A 17,012-nucleotide genomic window follows, 5' to 3' on the forward strand; every position below is an offset into this window, starting at 1 on the left:
GGTCTTTGATGTTAAGATAAACATAAATTCATAACTGGGATTGGTGCTTGTGATTCGACTTTCGATTCTCCACTGAGCCTGCGTAGCCCAGTTGGCTGTCGTGGGTTCGAATCCCACCGCAGACTAGATTTTTCTAGCCTACGCCTTGTCATATGGTGGTGAATGCCTGGTGACCGGCTGTTTCGGTATGACGCCTTCAATGGGCCTGGCGGACTGTGATTTAGATCTTTGGTGTTTTTTTATTCAGTACAACGAATTAAAGTGACTTGCAATCAATCACAGTTGCGCAGTTCCACAAACCGACAGCACACTGCAGTTTTATGACATCTTTGTTGATCAGGCACAAAAGCACCGTGTATTTTTGTGACAACAATTATTTTGAAGCACAGTAAGGCAGCGAAGGCACCGCACAGAAAAACATCAGGTTGACACAAAACTTCTACAGTGGTCGTGAGTAAGAAATAAAATGATCAGTTATTTTATGGAACCACTCGAAACAGGCTGCGGAAGCATTTTTTAAACTTTGCATCTCAAATCGCAGGTTCACACATGTTGGTAGATGGCGGAGAGAAAATCCAAACTTTTCGACAAACCCGTTAAACATTATTCTGCTTATTTATATTTCAAAGCATTAAATGTAAGGAACCTCAGCTCGGGAACAAAACAATACAACAAAGAAAAAGCGCGCAAAACCGGTGCAAGCAAAACAAGTACAAATTTACAATACTTTGTATCAAGCACAACAACAGTTATAAAATTGCCACTACATAGTTTTCCGATTAATTTATAAATAATTACGTCACATACTGCATTCGCGAACATCAACTATGACGTCACAAGCGTGTCACAGTGCGAGAGAATCGAAGCCTGGATAATCGGGCATCGATGAAAATGGCGGTTCCTCGAAGCTTTCGTCGTTCCTTCGCAATTGTTGCTGAACTATCCGTTCCGCGTGAACGACCGCGTCGTGAACCGTGACGAACACGCGGTCACGTGACAGGTGTGACGTCAGGCCGCATCCGTCCAAAGTGTTTATGACGTTACCTGCGTATATGACGCCATAATGAACCAAATCGAAAGTTATTTTTAATAAAATATCGATTTAGTAAAATCACCTGATGCGCCCGCGATTAGAACAGTGACACCAAGTGACTGAAACTTAACGATGATTTGTATGATTTCTCTGGATGCGGTCGAATCGATAAAACTCCACATGGTGGCGTCAAAGATCAACACATGAAATCCCATGAGGGGAGCGGAATTATTGTTGGATGTGGAAGCTCCTGCGTAAAAACAATTTAAATTCAAAGTAGTGTGAAATATTGTTGCTGCCACAAGTTAACTACCAAATAAGCTACATACATCTCATGATATATTTTCAACAACTTACCCTCTGGTGAAAGATTCGATCGCTTTCGGACTTTATCATCTGATGTCTGAGAAATAAATATCAATGATTTTTATGCTTGCAACACACAACGTAAATTTTCTGACAAGTGTTTGTTTGTTTTGTTGAAGTGAAATTCACAAATAAAATACAAATATTGTGTCCTTAACTTGTCGCGCTTTATAACGTCCAACGTTGCGCAGCTATTTCCGACTTGGTGAATATTTTCGCGCAAATGTGCTGCTACGGTTTTGCCAGGCGAAATAAACTTAATTCACATATAATAAACAAAGTTCAAGAAACTTACTTCAGTCCTGGAAGTTGGAAATTCTTCCATTCGAATGAGTCTCTAAAAATATTCACAGAAAAACATTTATTCCAGAAGTTCTTTACTTTTTAAGCAAGGTAACATTTTTAACTTATTAATATTCGATAAATCCTACACGTAAGCCGATCAATGATATCGCACATTGGCTAGTGTAGCCATGCAACTGCTATTCTCAACAAACTGGAGTTCCGCTGAATGGCTACATAAGCCAATACGGCCGATCTCTCGTCACCAGCTGCACTGATGAGACCTTATAGGTCGAAACAATGTGCCTGTCTGCAGCGTATTCGCCAACCTAGTCTACCTAAACAGTTAATTAGATAACACAACTACATTTTTGCACATACAAAGCTGTGAAAGTATCACTATTTATATTTCCAATTATTTCATGGCAAAATTCCATTCACAAAAACACGGAAATCAAATAAATTCCCTTTCAAGCTAGGGGAATCCCCCCAACCAACATTATTAAACATTGCAAAGTTATTAAAAGATAAATCCACTCACAGTTTCGCTGTCGGCTGCCAGATTTCCACCTTTCTTTTTCCGTTTCTCAATTTTGCTTAAAATCGTGCTTGGGTTGGATCTGTAAAAGTACCAAGTTCGTTTCACAAAAGTGTATAGGACTTTAACGGATCAAAAAAATCTGTAAAAATACCAAGTTTTACAAAAATACAAAACCTGTACGGAAAAGCATATTAAGAAATCTGTTAAACAAAAATATTTAAAATATAAAATATTTCATGTACATAACCTGTTTGCCTCACAAAACTGCACATGGCTTGCAAGGACAGAAAAAAACTAGAATGGTGGCTTTCTGATATACTTCCATTTTATATATTCTATACGATATTTACCAATTTACTATACACATCATTTGATCTACACATATGATTGTTTTTGTAAACAAAAACTAATGGGTCCCCACACGCGTGTTTGTGCGGATTTACGGTAAACAAATGTTGCGGTGATTTTTAAATTCTTAAGAACAAATTTTTAGAAAGCGTTAACCCAACAATGAAAAATTGTGTTGTATTTTTTTGCACTATTATTGTCGTATAATTACAAAAGCATTAAAAAAGAACGAAACAAATACTTTCAATTTAATCTCTTGCTTTGACCCAGATATTGTCGTCCAAGGTCGGGTTTTAAACACAATTTTTTTCTAGAAAGCTGTAACAGTTGTGTTACAGACAATTAAAATACGATTTGCTGCAAGTGTATACATAACTTTTCATTTAACTTTGTTTCGCAAAACGAGTTTTTCATTTAACTTTGTTTCGCAAAACGAGTACCATTGACCTGTAGTAACCTTTAGGGTGCACACACCAAACGACTGTTTGACCTTTTGACACCGTTTTCAATAGCACGCCGTCCTTGGTGTTCAACAACACCGTTTGACCTAATTTATACATGCCTTGAGTATTTGATTCAAAAAAAAACAAAAAACGCTACGTTATGGCGAAAGAAAGTTCTGAACTGTGTTAGTAATACCTACTAATTGACCTTAAGTAACCCGTGGTCATGCAGCGGCCAACCTAACAACGAGCATTTAAAAAAAACTTTTATCTTGCAAAAAAGTCAAGTTTATTTTTTCATATTTAGTTTGTTTAACAAAGTTTTGCTTGACATTATACGAAACCGAAGCACGCTTATTAGGTTTAAATCGCGTCATATGTGTGAAACCTTTGCCAAAACTGAAAATGTGAGTGATAACTTAATAAAACGACATGCATTGCTGTGCAAAACAGCTGATTTCTAATCACCGAAACGACGTCTCGTAAAACGTCTGTCCGACGTCAAGCTGAGCCCTCCCGCTCTGCCCTATTATTCGTAAACGTACTCTCTTGGGACTTCTGCCTACAGTGTCTTTCTTGACCAAACGAGCGTTAGACACATTTACGTTTCGGGGGTCTGTGGGTGTGTCGCTGGGTCATTCGGGGTCAAACTTCAGGTGGATCAAGTGCAGATTAATATCTAACATATGTCCAAATTTGAATAAATTTGAAGCACTCTTTCTTTACTAAACGACCGTTACAAACCAGCGTTAAAAATTTTACGTTTCGGGGGCCTGTGGGTGAACCGCTGGGTAATTTGGGGTCAAACTTCTGGTTGACCAAGTTTGAATTAATATCTAACATATGTCCAAATTTCAATAAATTTGAAGTACGCTTTCTTCACTAAACGAGCGTTACAGACCAGCGTTAAAAATTTTACGTTTCGGGGGCCTGTGGGTGAACCGCTGGGTAATTTGGGGTCAAACTTCACGTGGACCAAGTTTGGATTAATATCTAACATATGTCCAAATTTGAATAAATTTGAAGCACTCTTTCTTGACCAAACGAGCGTTACAAACCAGCGTTAGACAGAAAAAAGAAAAAAGAAAAAAGAAAAAAGAAAAAAAGAAAAAAAAAATACGGACAAAAACAATATGTGTCCCCTTCAGGGAAGGGGACCCATAATTAAAATCATTGTAATAATCCACACCTTGATTTGATTTTGACAAAACTTTAATTAAACAAAGATCAATGCCCACCCAACAGCCTTGTATAATGAGTTCCGGAATGCATCTTTGTTTGTGAACGAGACAGAATCAGCGTAGTGGAAAATTTTCACCCCAGGTATTTCGTAGGCGTCCTTGTACTTCTTGTGATCGGCATAGAGATCAGTGTGCATTATTCTGCCCAGGATCACATGTTTTGGATGTTGAATCCGGTAGATGAGCGCTGCAATCGCCATGGCAACACCAACAGCCAATCCAAGGTCAACCCCAAGGACAACCACCGAAAAACAGGTCACTACCCAGATCGTCTACAAAAAATTATTTGACAATATTTCAGGTTGTGAAAGTTGATTAATTTGATAAAATTACTAAAATCAAGTATTTCCAGGTTAAAATCAATTGACAATCTTATAAAAACAAATTAATTTCGCTAAAAAACATCTTCAGTGTCTGTAAAGAGCAATAGAAGGGTTTAAAATTAGAAAAAGCTAATAGTTCAACAGATTTTAGCCTGGGAATAAACATTTACCAACTTGTGATATTTAATGAAAGGGGGAAATCATTGCAACAATGGCAATAGAACAGGGATTGATTCCCAAAAATCAATTTGCCAGTGATTTGATAAAAACTTACAAAGTCGATTTTGCTGACTAAGAACAACTCCTTCAGTTTCTCGAACTGCTTGAACAGACTTTTAAGCGCCACGATAATGATGCAAGCGAGCAGAGATTTTGGGACCGGCTCAAACAGCGGAGCAAGCCATATGAGGACGATCAACATAAGAATCGACGAGAGAATGCTGACCAATTGAGTTTTTCCACCTGAGCAAAATATGTTAAGGTTTTGTGATTATTTTTGGTTTGAAATAAACAAACATTTGATTTAAAAACATGTAAGAGGTATTTTGCTTTGAATTACAACAACAAACATTTATTGTAATAGTGAAAATCTTGTATTTTACTAAAAACAAAAACCGTTTTGTAACAGAACTTTATTAATTCTGTACACAAACAAAAACAATTGTAAAATGAATGAACTGTGCAGTTGATAGGAAGAAAGAAAAGTTTAAATAGCATAAAATACGGGTTGTTTAGGTCATGTGATTTGATGTTTTTTAAGCTTTATCTGCAACTAGACTAAAAAGAAACATTTGACACAAAATTTTGCAGGATCATACACTAAAAAATTTGTAAATCTGCTGCTTAAACTGATTTATTTGAGAACATGGTTTTCAACATGTTTGTATCAAGGGATGTACCTGTGGATTCTTGTATAGCGGTTCTTGATAACGAGGCAGCAACAGCAAATGAACTAAGAAATGCCGGGATTGTGTTGCAAATCCCAAGTGCAAATATTTCCTGGGGAAAATAAGCAAAATTGTTATTCGGTTGTTGTATGGAAAGTGATGCAAAATTTCTGTACAGGACATCCATGGGAGGTTTGCATACATGTGTAGTCCTGTGTATAAATTTTGTATTTCCATCTATCAGAGATGAGGACAGGACCTCACATTTCAAAGAATGTTTGTGTTTTTTAAAATAGTTTTAAAGCAGTCTTTTCCAACCTGCATGTAAACCCCTATTTCTTTTTTTATAACAAGACACACATGCCACGAGGTTTGGGATTTTTTTAGATGTTCTGTTACAAACATAAATTTTAGGCAACAAAGCTGAAAATTTAACTGCATGACAGTTCATAAAAACCATTAAAAAACAAAAAAGAGGCCGCTAATATTCTCTTAAAAATATTTTTTGCTCCGAAGCAATGCTGTATAAATGTTTGAGGAAATGAATTTTACAACAGACCTGGTTGGCATCAACGTCATATCCATGTTTGTCCGAATATATTTTCGTCAGAGACAATGAGATAGCCACACTAATAAAAGCCATAATGAGACAATCAGTGACCATTTCACCCCATAAATCTGTTCGACTTGGCATCGAAAAATCTGGGAATCTGAATAAAAGTAAGGAAAAGAACATTTAAGCATCATCTCAGGTGTTTAAATTTGTGGCCAGTATTTCAATTTCACGCAATAAAACCATCCAATGCCCAAAACCAAACCTTAATTAACAAAACAAATTACATTTTGTATAAGGCACATAACTAATCACTACAGATGCAATTTATGGAATGTTGTTAACATAGCACCAGCACCAGGTCCTCCCACCTATTGCAGAGCCATAAATATTAAAGTTTAAAATTGAAACTTTTGAAAAAAAATTGTAGGTTTGTTTATAGTTGAAAAATATTGTTACTGTTTGCAAGGAATAGCTTGTTAAGTTCTGTATTTTTGGTGGAAATGTGGCCCCTTTTAATGTTTCAAGATTAAACTTCTGTAAATAACCAGGAAAAATTAGGTCAAACGTCTCACACTAACACACTGTGTTTTTTTTCCTCTTTAGGGCTTTTTGTGCAAATACATTTATGAGGTATTTAATGGTGAGCTATTAACCTTATCATCAATGAGACTTGATGTAAACATTTCTTCAAGCATTTTATGACAGGATATCAGCCTCATCCTCACTAGGTTTGTTTGCACAGGTTTTGTCAAAGTAAACGGTTTGTTTGCGGCCAACGTAGTTTATCGGGCAGTGACCACTTGTAACAGGTGGATAGATAATTATAATTGATAATAATCAGGGTGGCAATGTGTGAGAACGTGCTAAAATCAGTTTCAATCCTTGGGGCATAAAAACTTTCCCGGTAAAACCCAGCAAAAACTTTGGGTTTTCCAGCATTTTTTATTTTCCCCAAAAAAGGACACTTGGGGCAATTTATCTGTCTGATTTGATAAATTTATTACTGCATAAACAGGGATTTTGAACGGTTATAGTTGTTGGGGTACATGTGGTTCGAATACTGCGGTTGAATCAGCATAAAATACCAGGTTTTAAGTTTGTGTGACAGCTACAACACAAAGTGTATGCTACGAGTATAATCTAAGATTTCTATGCACCAAGCCATCAGACAAAAAAACATCCCACACAAAATTATGCTGGGTCATACACTAAAATATGCTGAGTCAGCACCTAGAATGCTAAGTCACCACCAAAATATGCTGAGTCACCACCTACCCAGTTGGTATTGTCTTAACAATATTCACGTTGTACGGAGGGTCGTCCAAGTTGCCGAAGTATGATATCACTGTTGCCAGGACAACCAGGATAAGCTCGACGGGAATGGGAATATTGCGCAACTTTTGTTTATAACGCTCGTTCAGATATTTGACCACTAGGAGAGTTGGGAGCGCAATCGCAGAAATGATGACATCAGCAATATTCGATTGTGGTAAATGATGTAGAATGTCGCCCAACGTCTATAACAGTAAAGAAAAAGTATAAAAGGGCACTGTTTTTCATTTCATTTATGTTTTTGTTGTACAAAAGTTAAAACACCTATTTTATGGAGCTTGCCGAAAACGTCTCTACAAAAATGCAATTGCCAGAAGAGCTTTATAAAGTTAATATTATGCTTGACAGCAACAGCCTATCTGTTAAAACTTCTAACCTGACATAATTTTTTTTTTCCACCTTTAACAATGCAAAATGTATGTTGTACTTTTTAACGTCTATTAAACAAAACAGGAAAGGTCCGAGATTCTTGTTTTATTATATTTATGTTATCTATAAGTTAAATGCCTTTATTCTGACATAACATTTTCCCACCTTAAACAACGCGAACGGTCCGTTGTACTTTCCAACATACTTTGCAAGCCCGAACAGATATTTCACTTGTGACATCATAACATGAAATGCCGCACCGGTCGTAAAACCTTGAATAACTGGATCCGAGAGCAGAGTTGTCAAAAATCCAAGACGCAAAAGTGCCATCGAAAGCTAAAAAAAGTTTGTCGTTATTTCAGGTTTCTTTCAAAGTTTGTTAATAATGTAATTTTCGCTTAATGTTAGCAGATAATAGGTTCTAAAATATGTTTATCCTATTGAATGTTAGTCAGGTTTTAAATCGGTTTTATTTATTGTTTTCATTTTAAACATGACATTTTCATGCAATTCTGTTTTCCTTTGTTTCTTTGCAATCAAACCACAGGTTTTCAACTGGTTCATGGCATGTTTTCGACTCAACATATTTACAGTTATGTTTCAACTACAATTAAAAAATATTTGTTCATGTTTTTTGAGAATATTTTATTGGTCCGAAAAAAAAAAATCCAACAAAAAACTACTAAACTCTACTGAAAGAAGTGAAACTTATCAAACCTGGATAATCCCAACCAGCAAAGTCGCTGAACATGCAACCTGAATTTTCTCTGCTTCAAGATTGGAAAGTTTGTCATCAAGAAAACTTGAATCGTTTAATAATCGATTATTTTCAGAATCTGAACATGAAACATCGTTAAATAATGGTTATGAGGCAAATAAATATTAACCTATAGCTTCACCACAGACCTATCCTGATTAATAATATCTTAACAGACAGGATAACAACAAAATCGTCAAATACTTTAAACCAGAACCTCCCAGCTTGTTGCTTGGTGGATGAAGACTACAATGAACCTTGTGCTTATTGATTGAAACTTATTAAAACATCGAGTCGTTCTTTCTATTTGAATATGACATTGAAGATGCCACATATGTACGAAATATATTTATCTGAATTCATAAAGATGAATGACTTGTGTTTTAATACATGTTAAATAAAAAATGTTTTTGCAAATCAAATAATTTTTTGTTAATAAACAATATGTGTATTTTTGTTCACCTGTTATAATATATTGAGGATCTACTTTCTCCAAATCCACAGCTTTCCCGTTTAAAAGCAGTTGAGTTCCGTTATACGAAGGAATAATATCAGGAACGTGGATGTCAATTAAGTTTTGGATCATTAAACAAACAACAGCCATCGTACCTAGGTGAAATAAAAAGTTGTTTACCATCTTACAGTGCAAACAGATAACATTCATGTAACACATTGATACAGCATTAGTTGTTAATGAAATACACTTTGGTAACGGATTGTGCTAGAGATTTTCTCAGTTTGTTTACACTAAGCAATGGAATTATATTGACACTTCTTTAACAATGTTTCCTAACAATTGCTGCCTTGAAATGTGGTGTTCTTTGTCAATGATTAAACAATCATGATAAGGCTTTTAAAGCATTTGAACTTTATTAACAGTTTGTTTTCAGGCAAACTTCACACATAAAGGAGTAATCAATTTTCAAAAAAGATTACACAAAAAAATGTTATGGACAAAAAGAGTACACACAACTTGTATGCACAGAAGAATTGGACAAACCGGATATTTACACACCTATCACCTTACGACAAATTGTCAGACAGATTGTTGACTTAAAGTGATAATGAGTTGGTAAGTTACACAGCAATGCAGATTAAATCTTAGTCCTCACCTACTGATGTGTGTTTTGACGTTGAAAAAACAAACCAAAGTAGAACAGGAAAGAAACAACTGTAGAGACCGAACACAGGTTGAACTCCGGCAAGTAAAGCATATGCCATACCTGCACATGTGAAACAAATTGTTCAAAGTATTTTGATGGGATCCTTGCAACAAACTGACCTTGTGGGATCCTTATCACTCCAACTGTCCATCCTGCTATTAAATCACCAACAATATATTTCTTCTTGTACTTGGGCAGCCACAAGAAGACAGGAAAAAAACTCACCAGAATTTTCCAAAATCTAAATATTAAAGTATAAATTTAATCAGTTACACAAATGTGACAGAATAACACAAAAAACTTTTAACAAAGAGCCAGCCAAAAAAAAGTTTAGTCTACAGATGGTGTAAAACATGTGGTCCTTATGGTTTCATGGGACCTGACTGCAGAACATGTCAGTCCCTGACGAGATCTTGTTCGAGCTGCACCAACATTTCATGCGTGCTCAACCAATTTCAGCAGGCTCAAAGCCAGCAATAGAGACCATGGCAGGGCAATTAAATGACTTTGGGGCTAAACTGAAGAAAAGTCTGTTTACAAAAATCACGCCTGCAGCTGCCATACTCTGTAGGCTGGGTGAAGAGTATTTTTAAATGGCATGTTGGGTGTTTTACTCAAGGTCAACTAAAAGCAATGTCAAAATGCAGTGATAGATTGATTCACCAATAGTAGTAGTGAGAAAGAATAAATGCACAAGTATTTTCTTGAGCAGTTGGAATTGAACCATTGTTCTCAATAAACCCTCAGCCAGAGCATTTTTAAAGCAACAGTTGTTTTTAATAAACAACACCAAAACGAATCACAGGATACTGTTTACCACCTTACCAAGTTGCAGCTTTATTTTGTGAATGAACCCGCTTTGGGGATTTTTATGTTTTACCCAAATCATATATTTTCGCAACAAGAGTTTACAGAATTCCAAAACACTGCAAACTTGTACTTTAACTATATTTACCCCATATTTATACAACCAAAACATTTACACCAACCTGTGAAGCGAACACTGAGTTTGGCTCCTCGCAAATCGTTGCAGTTGTTCTCGATAACCCAGTCGATTTTTTTCGTTCACGTCGTAAGTCTGGTGAAAATTCTCATCGTTGTAAGTCGGTCTTGACACCAGAACTGTACTGTCCATGTTTAAAATAACCCTGGTACCTCTAATTAATAAAATAACCAGAAATTTTACTGGAGCAACGACCTTTGGCACAAATTCACAAATGTACACAAACACAATTGCACGCATGACTGAATTCCGGTGACGATTACAGTCAAAACTTATTCAACCGGAACGGTTTGTTCAATAAATTAATTTGATTTCTATGGCTCTGATCAAAATTCACAAATTTTCTCTTTTTTCAAAGATTTATTTCGCCCCGCCTATTACTGTATTTTAAAGATGTCAATTGTTCAATTAAATCTATGAAAACTGAGGTATCCAGTTCACCGTTTATTTTAAAAAAAATTGAAACAAATGCCAATACAATGTACTACTCTAATCTTACTTCGTGTGTTTATTTTTAGTCAAAAACTCATCACATACCGCCACAGTACAAACTCCAGCAAATTTGCATATTTTTTGCGAAAATTTGCATGTTAAGAATTTCCCTGAAAGGAAACAGCAGAGTATAAAAGTTCAGCGATGTGTCGCTGCGTTGGAAACTTTGGTTTCGTTAATTAGCTTTAAGTTTTCGGGGATTGGGTAGAACACAGCCTCATGCACAAATCCTTCAAATCCCTAACTAAGTTTTAAGATGGGCTCGTCTAATCAGCAGAAATTCTGCCTAATGCGTCGAGTTTGTGCAAATAGGCCTACCTCAGGTTCAATCGCGCCTGTCTTGGATTTTCTTTCACCGATTAATTGCTTTAACCCTTCAACTCCGCGTTGCCCCCTTTTCTTTCTGTTGTGTAGCACCAAGTTGCGCCCTTTTGTTGATTTTATTTAACCTGACGCCGTGCTGCTAGCGGCGAAATTACGTTAAAACTTAAAATACCTATTCTTGCATATTAAGCAGTAGTGGGGTTCAAAAAATATTTTTCAGCCGATTCTGTTACAAAAAGTCCACTGACAGTAACCAGTAATGCTAACCGGTTCGCTGATCTCATGAAGTTTCGTGAAACGGTTCTATAGAACCGGTGCGAACCGGCTGAATCCCACCACTGATGTTAAGGGTTTGTTCCCTGAATGAAACCAACGAAGTAAATATAAACCGTCAAACTGAAACTAGTTGCACTTGGTTTCGTCAATAAACTTCAACTTTTTTTTCACGCCCTTATTCAGCTGATTTGACCAAGTTGTAATGAAGGGGCATCTTGAAGTCGTTCTAATTTTTTTAGTATATGTACTAGATGGAGATTCGGATTTAGAGTTTGTTTCAATGCCTCTGGTCTAACCGCGTCGATGGCAACAGAACCGCCGAAATGACAAAATATACCTTACATACAAATATGGGCAGGAACTTGTTTAAATGATCGGGCACCCCTTCAACCCATATACAGATAAACATTGACTTGTAGCTTTACTGAGAATATTTATGCCCGTGCATTCTGTACTAAGCAGAGATTCATTGTTAAGTCTGCGCACATCCAAACTGAGCGAAATCTGGCAAACTTTTCTGCCGTTTTTCGTCAAAAGATTGAACCTTTTTAGAAGAGGCGCATACAATAGGCCACGTTGCAGTGCCGGATTAAGGGTCTGCTGGCCTGTAGGCACATTTTATAAGTGGCCCGAAAATCAGGGTTGCCAACTAAAAAATTAGAATTATCAGTGTTGCCAAATCAATATCACAAAGATCGTTGTTGTAAAGTGACCTGGATTTTTGACTGGTCTGTAGGCACGTGCCTACTTTGCTTAATGGTTAATCCGGCACCGCCTTCCATGTAAATTAGCAACTTTGCCAAATCACCGCATTCACCTCTAAGTGTCCTAAAATTATGAAAAACTTTATCTTTTGTTTGAACGGGAAAATACTTCGACATTGAGTGCTTTATGTAGGTAACACCGACATGTTACGCATAAACGAAATAAAATGCTTTCTTCTTACGATGTCGCGTATTACAAAACACCAACATGGCAGTGCCGGATTAACCATTAGGCAAAGTAGGCAAGTGCCTACAGGCCAGTCAAAAATCCAGGCCACTTTGAATGATTTGGCAACACTGATAATTCTACTTTTTTAGTTGGCAACCCTGATTTTCGGGCCACTTATAAAATGTGCTTACAGGCCAGCAGACCCTTAATCCAGCACTGATGGAAGGGAAAAGTAATCTTTAACCTTTAGTACAAGTAAAATTTAAATGAGATTGTTTTATATTTTTCTCGCTTTAGACGTCATATAAAGGTCGCATACATTGTGTTACTTTTGTTCACAACTGGGAAGCAGGTAAACTTCCTGAAGCTTTCAAAACATTTTTTCTTCCTACTAGTAATTTAACCAGTATAACAACCAGACAAAAACAGTTTGGTTATCTTAAACCTTTTTGTGGCAGTAGTGTTGCCCAGCAATCTATTAAGTTCTCAGGTCCATTACATTGGACAAACCTTAATATCAAGAAAGTACCACGGTCTAAAAGTGCTTTCACATGTTACATAAAGTCACTCTTAATAGAAAATCAGAATACTTGTTTTGATCTTTGTGGAACACCCCAATTAGACCTCAAATGGTTCTAATGCAGTTTGGCACAAACCTTCACCCAGTAATTTAGTGTTTCCAGTTCAATACTGGAAAAACAAACCCACTACATACACATTTACAAACATGGACAACTATTTTTGGAGTGCGGATGATGCATCATGCGTCATCTCATACAATGATTGTAGGAAATACCTAAACCTTCATATGCTTTATGTGTCTAATCAACATTGGTTTATATCGATAAATAATAATATTAGTAATACATGGTCGCTAACCCCCCCTTGTGCGTTCTTTAGTTTCGTTCCTTTTTCAGTGTTTTTATTTCTAATTGTGCTCTTTCGGCGCGCCCTTTTCTTTTTGAACCAACAACATGGGAAATAATTGATTCAGTGTTTGACTTTAAAATTCATATTAAATATTTATTAACTACGCTTATCGGTATTGTCTTGATTTGTGCTGTTTTTTATGACCCAATCAATTTGGGTAGGTTTCTTTTTTGGTTGTCGTTGTTTAAGTACCTTTAATTATTCACCCGGCTGGAATCCACCCATGTTGTCAAATCAAGTCGCGTTGCTGTTAGCGCCACTCGTTTCTTCAACGAGATTCCAACCTCTCAGGCCCGCTTTTTTACCAGGTACAGCTGCTGCGTTTTTTTACCGTTGCCCTCCACCTGTTAGTATCATTTTAGCGTATTTTCAACCGCTAGGTTTTCGCAGCTGTGTCCTGTGTTTGTCGTGCCATTGTATCGTCATAACTTACTATGCTTGTCGCGTTCAAGTGCACGTGAACAAAATAAAATACGATACGATACGATTAAGAGAAAGGCGAAGAGCAACAGACAAGACAGGAGGTCTTAATCAATAAATACGGCAGTTTGGGTGAACACAGTAAAATGTCCAGACAACTAGACAGGTCTGATCAACGTTAACACTTGCTGTATTAACTACATAAATTTTGTTTACTTTTTGCACCACAGGGAAATTTTCTGCCGGTAATGACTGGTATATAATTTCCTGTCATTATAAACAGGCCATCAAACAACAACGAAATATTAGGTCACCACAGTTTTAACAAATAACAACACAATCTCAACAATTTGCTTTGAACAAAAAACCTAAAAAAATCAACAAGAAGTGCTTGTTTCCAGGTTTCAGTTTCGGACGCTGAAGAATATAAAAAACAGCAGAGCAGAAGCACAAAACAACATACACAAGTCTCATAATTCAAAGGTCAGAGTTCAAAGTTCACAAACATCGCACCTACTGTTGTCATTTGCCTTCTGTAGTTCATCAATAAATCCCAGTGAAGCCGAATTTTGGTAAAGGCAACATCAACTAAATAACCGAAAATAGCCACTTAAAGGTCTCTCGCCAGAACAATGACACGGCTCAACACGCCATAGGCCATCCGTTGTGACGCAACACACGGCTTCTATTTTCGGTTTCTTTTCATTTTCCAGTCGATGATAGTCGTCCACTCGTTCAATTCTTCCTGAGAGTTCGCTGAGAAATACCAGGTTCTTCCGGGGAGCTCGAGGTTGAAGCAATGGCTCCTACCCGGTAGTTCACAAACAGACAACTTGTAGCACTCCTCCAAGTTGATTGTGTTTATCGGGCGTTCGCTAGAGCGACTTTCGTAATAACTCAGTTCATTTCTAACCACAACAAACCACCTCAATTTCCATGTCTTAAAGTTTCCTCCTTGTTTCGTGAGGAAACCCGATTTTGAGGCGAGAGGAATCGCTTTAGTCTGTTGTTTCAAGTCATCTAGTGTAGCATTCACATGAATTGTCGAATGCATCATCATTTTTTCATCATAATTATCGGGCTCCTCGACTTGCTTGGGGTAGGGATGCTTCAGGGTGATCAGCGTTCCTTCGTCAAAGTTTTTCGACAAACTCCCAGCTTGACTGCAGAGAATCACCTGGTTTGCGAACATTTGCAGTAGTTGGTCCATGTCATCGAACTCAGAATGCGCGAATGTAATCCCCGTCTTGGTTTGTTCGACTTTAAAATGTCTAACGGCATCTCGACTTCTGACAGACAAGCAATACGCCCCGGGTACGTCCCTCATAAGGAAACTTCCTTCCTTGCCGTTTGCCATCAGCAAAGCTTCAGCAATATGCCGGGTTATCGACCCGTGGTACCACTCTACACCTTCCATTACCTCGCACTCACACACATACACAAGCTGCTGCTGCTGCTGTTGCTGCTGCTGAACGCTGAATCCACTTTCACAAGCGGAAACGCCGTTGAGCCTGTCACGTGACTTGTGACGTAGCTTGTGACGCAGCGCACGTCAGCTGAGGTGGTCACGTGGTTTTGGTTTCTGCCCGATTTGTTTGCGGAGAGACCTCCTGTTGACTTTCCTGCAGACAATGTCACATTCAGGGCAAGGAGTGACTGCTTTTCCTGGTTATTATTCAACCCTGTAGTTTCGTAAACACAATGTTCAAGTGAATACAGCTCTTCTGGCAATTGTATTTTAACACTGCAGTGTTTTCGTTGCGTTGTGACCTGTTTGCGTTTAATTATTTTTCTTTGTTTATCGTGCACTGCACTACGCGCATTCAGTGTTATTTACCCTGATAAAGGCGACCTGTATATGACGTCGAAACGTCGGGATAAAAATACATTTGCCAGAAAAGCTCGATAAACTTGATATTATGCCTATAAGCAATAGCTTGTATAAACAAAATGCTTAGTAATCTTATTATTCGATATTTAATTGTTGCAAACATAATTTTTAAGATGTTATATTATAATCTTGGCCAGTAACCGAATAGTTTCGTCACTTCCTTGCTACACCTTCAAACCACGCATGTTGCCTCCTACTCATTACTACAATGCAAAACACAAGACAGGAACATCACGCAACACCGCAATGTGATCTGGTTGGAATGTAACGAAGTTGCAATTTTTTTGCTACCTGAAACTACAGCAGGGGTCGGCAACCCCTGGCACGCCTGTTTTTCATGGCACGCCAACCGATTAGCGTGTTTATATTAAAGTAACATTTTAACCTGTTACACTGCTTGTTTATAGCTTTTATCATGTCATTGTCTTAAAAGTCAGCCTTACATTCACAAAACACTCTACCTTCTCTTTATTATTGATATCTGTTGACACGAACCACTATTATTTAGAAAAACGTTGGCCCACGAGGTCATTAACACATGGAAATAACGAGTAAATTGGCACACGTCGCCTAAAAGGTTGCCGATCCCTGCGCTACACGCTTTATACAAAGAACACCAGAACGTTTCACATGCATTGTCTTTCCGCCAGTCGCTTTTAAGCTGCGGTCAATTTACTCACACACAATGGAATGCCCTGAAACGCACGCTTCATAACTAAGGTATTTTTCTGCCTGTTTGCTTTTAAACTGCAATGTACAGACAGACAAATTTGTTTTACGCAAACGAAACGAGAATGCGTCCCCACAAAGGAAATAGAACCTGATTATTTCGGCAATACTCTACACCGTTACTTTCATGGAAATTTACTGGTAAATTGCACAAACAAGGTAAGTGGTTCCGCACCGTTTCATTTCATGCAAACCGGTTCCGCTCGGTTGAGCAGCTCAGTGAATAACAATTTGCCGTTGTTCGACCTTTTCTTAACTGCTGCGGGTCGATTTATCGATTTACAGAAAATTTCGCCCAAAAATAAAACGCGACGCAAAATCTAATGTTTGTTTGAAACCAAATAAAATCTGCTTTGAGCGAAAAAAGAACGAA

The 17,012-nt window shown here is 37.5% G+C and overlaps 1 protein-coding gene and 1 pseudogene across 1 annotated transcript; both read right to left on the reverse strand.

The window, feature by feature from the left end:
* Positions 1-219: 219 nt before the first annotated feature.
* On the reverse strand, positions 220-10,878 carry LOC145225174 (prestin-like). Its single transcript, XM_080091854.1, has 16 exons — positions 10,631-10,878; positions 9,761-9,882; positions 9,591-9,701; positions 8,941-9,087; positions 8,439-8,557; positions 7,887-8,057; positions 7,296-7,537; positions 6,024-6,174; positions 5,477-5,576; positions 4,852-5,039; positions 4,252-4,526; positions 2,223-2,301; positions 1,695-1,736; positions 1,391-1,436; positions 1,116-1,283; positions 220-1,044 (listed from the first exon to the last, which is right to left on the reverse strand). The coding sequence occupies exons 1-16, from the start codon at positions 10,774-10,776 to the stop codon at positions 845-847; spliced, it is 2,307 nt and encodes a 768-aa protein (XP_079947980.1). The 5' UTR covers positions 10,777-10,878; the 3' UTR covers positions 220-844.
* Positions 10,879-13,654: 2,776 nt separating this feature from the next.
* On the reverse strand, positions 13,655-16,954 carry LOC145223076 (dual adapter for phosphotyrosine and 3-phosphotyrosine and 3-phosphoinositide pseudogene; annotated as a pseudogene).
* Positions 16,955-17,012: the final 58 nt, after the last annotated feature.

This window comes from Phallusia mammillata, chromosome 4 (assembly GCF_965637545.1).
Source record: "Phallusia mammillata chromosome 4, kaPhaMamm4.hap1.1, whole genome shotgun sequence".
In the NCBI taxonomy this organism is placed as follows: domain Eukaryota; kingdom Metazoa; phylum Chordata; class Ascidiacea; order Phlebobranchia; family Ascidiidae; genus Phallusia; species Phallusia mammillata.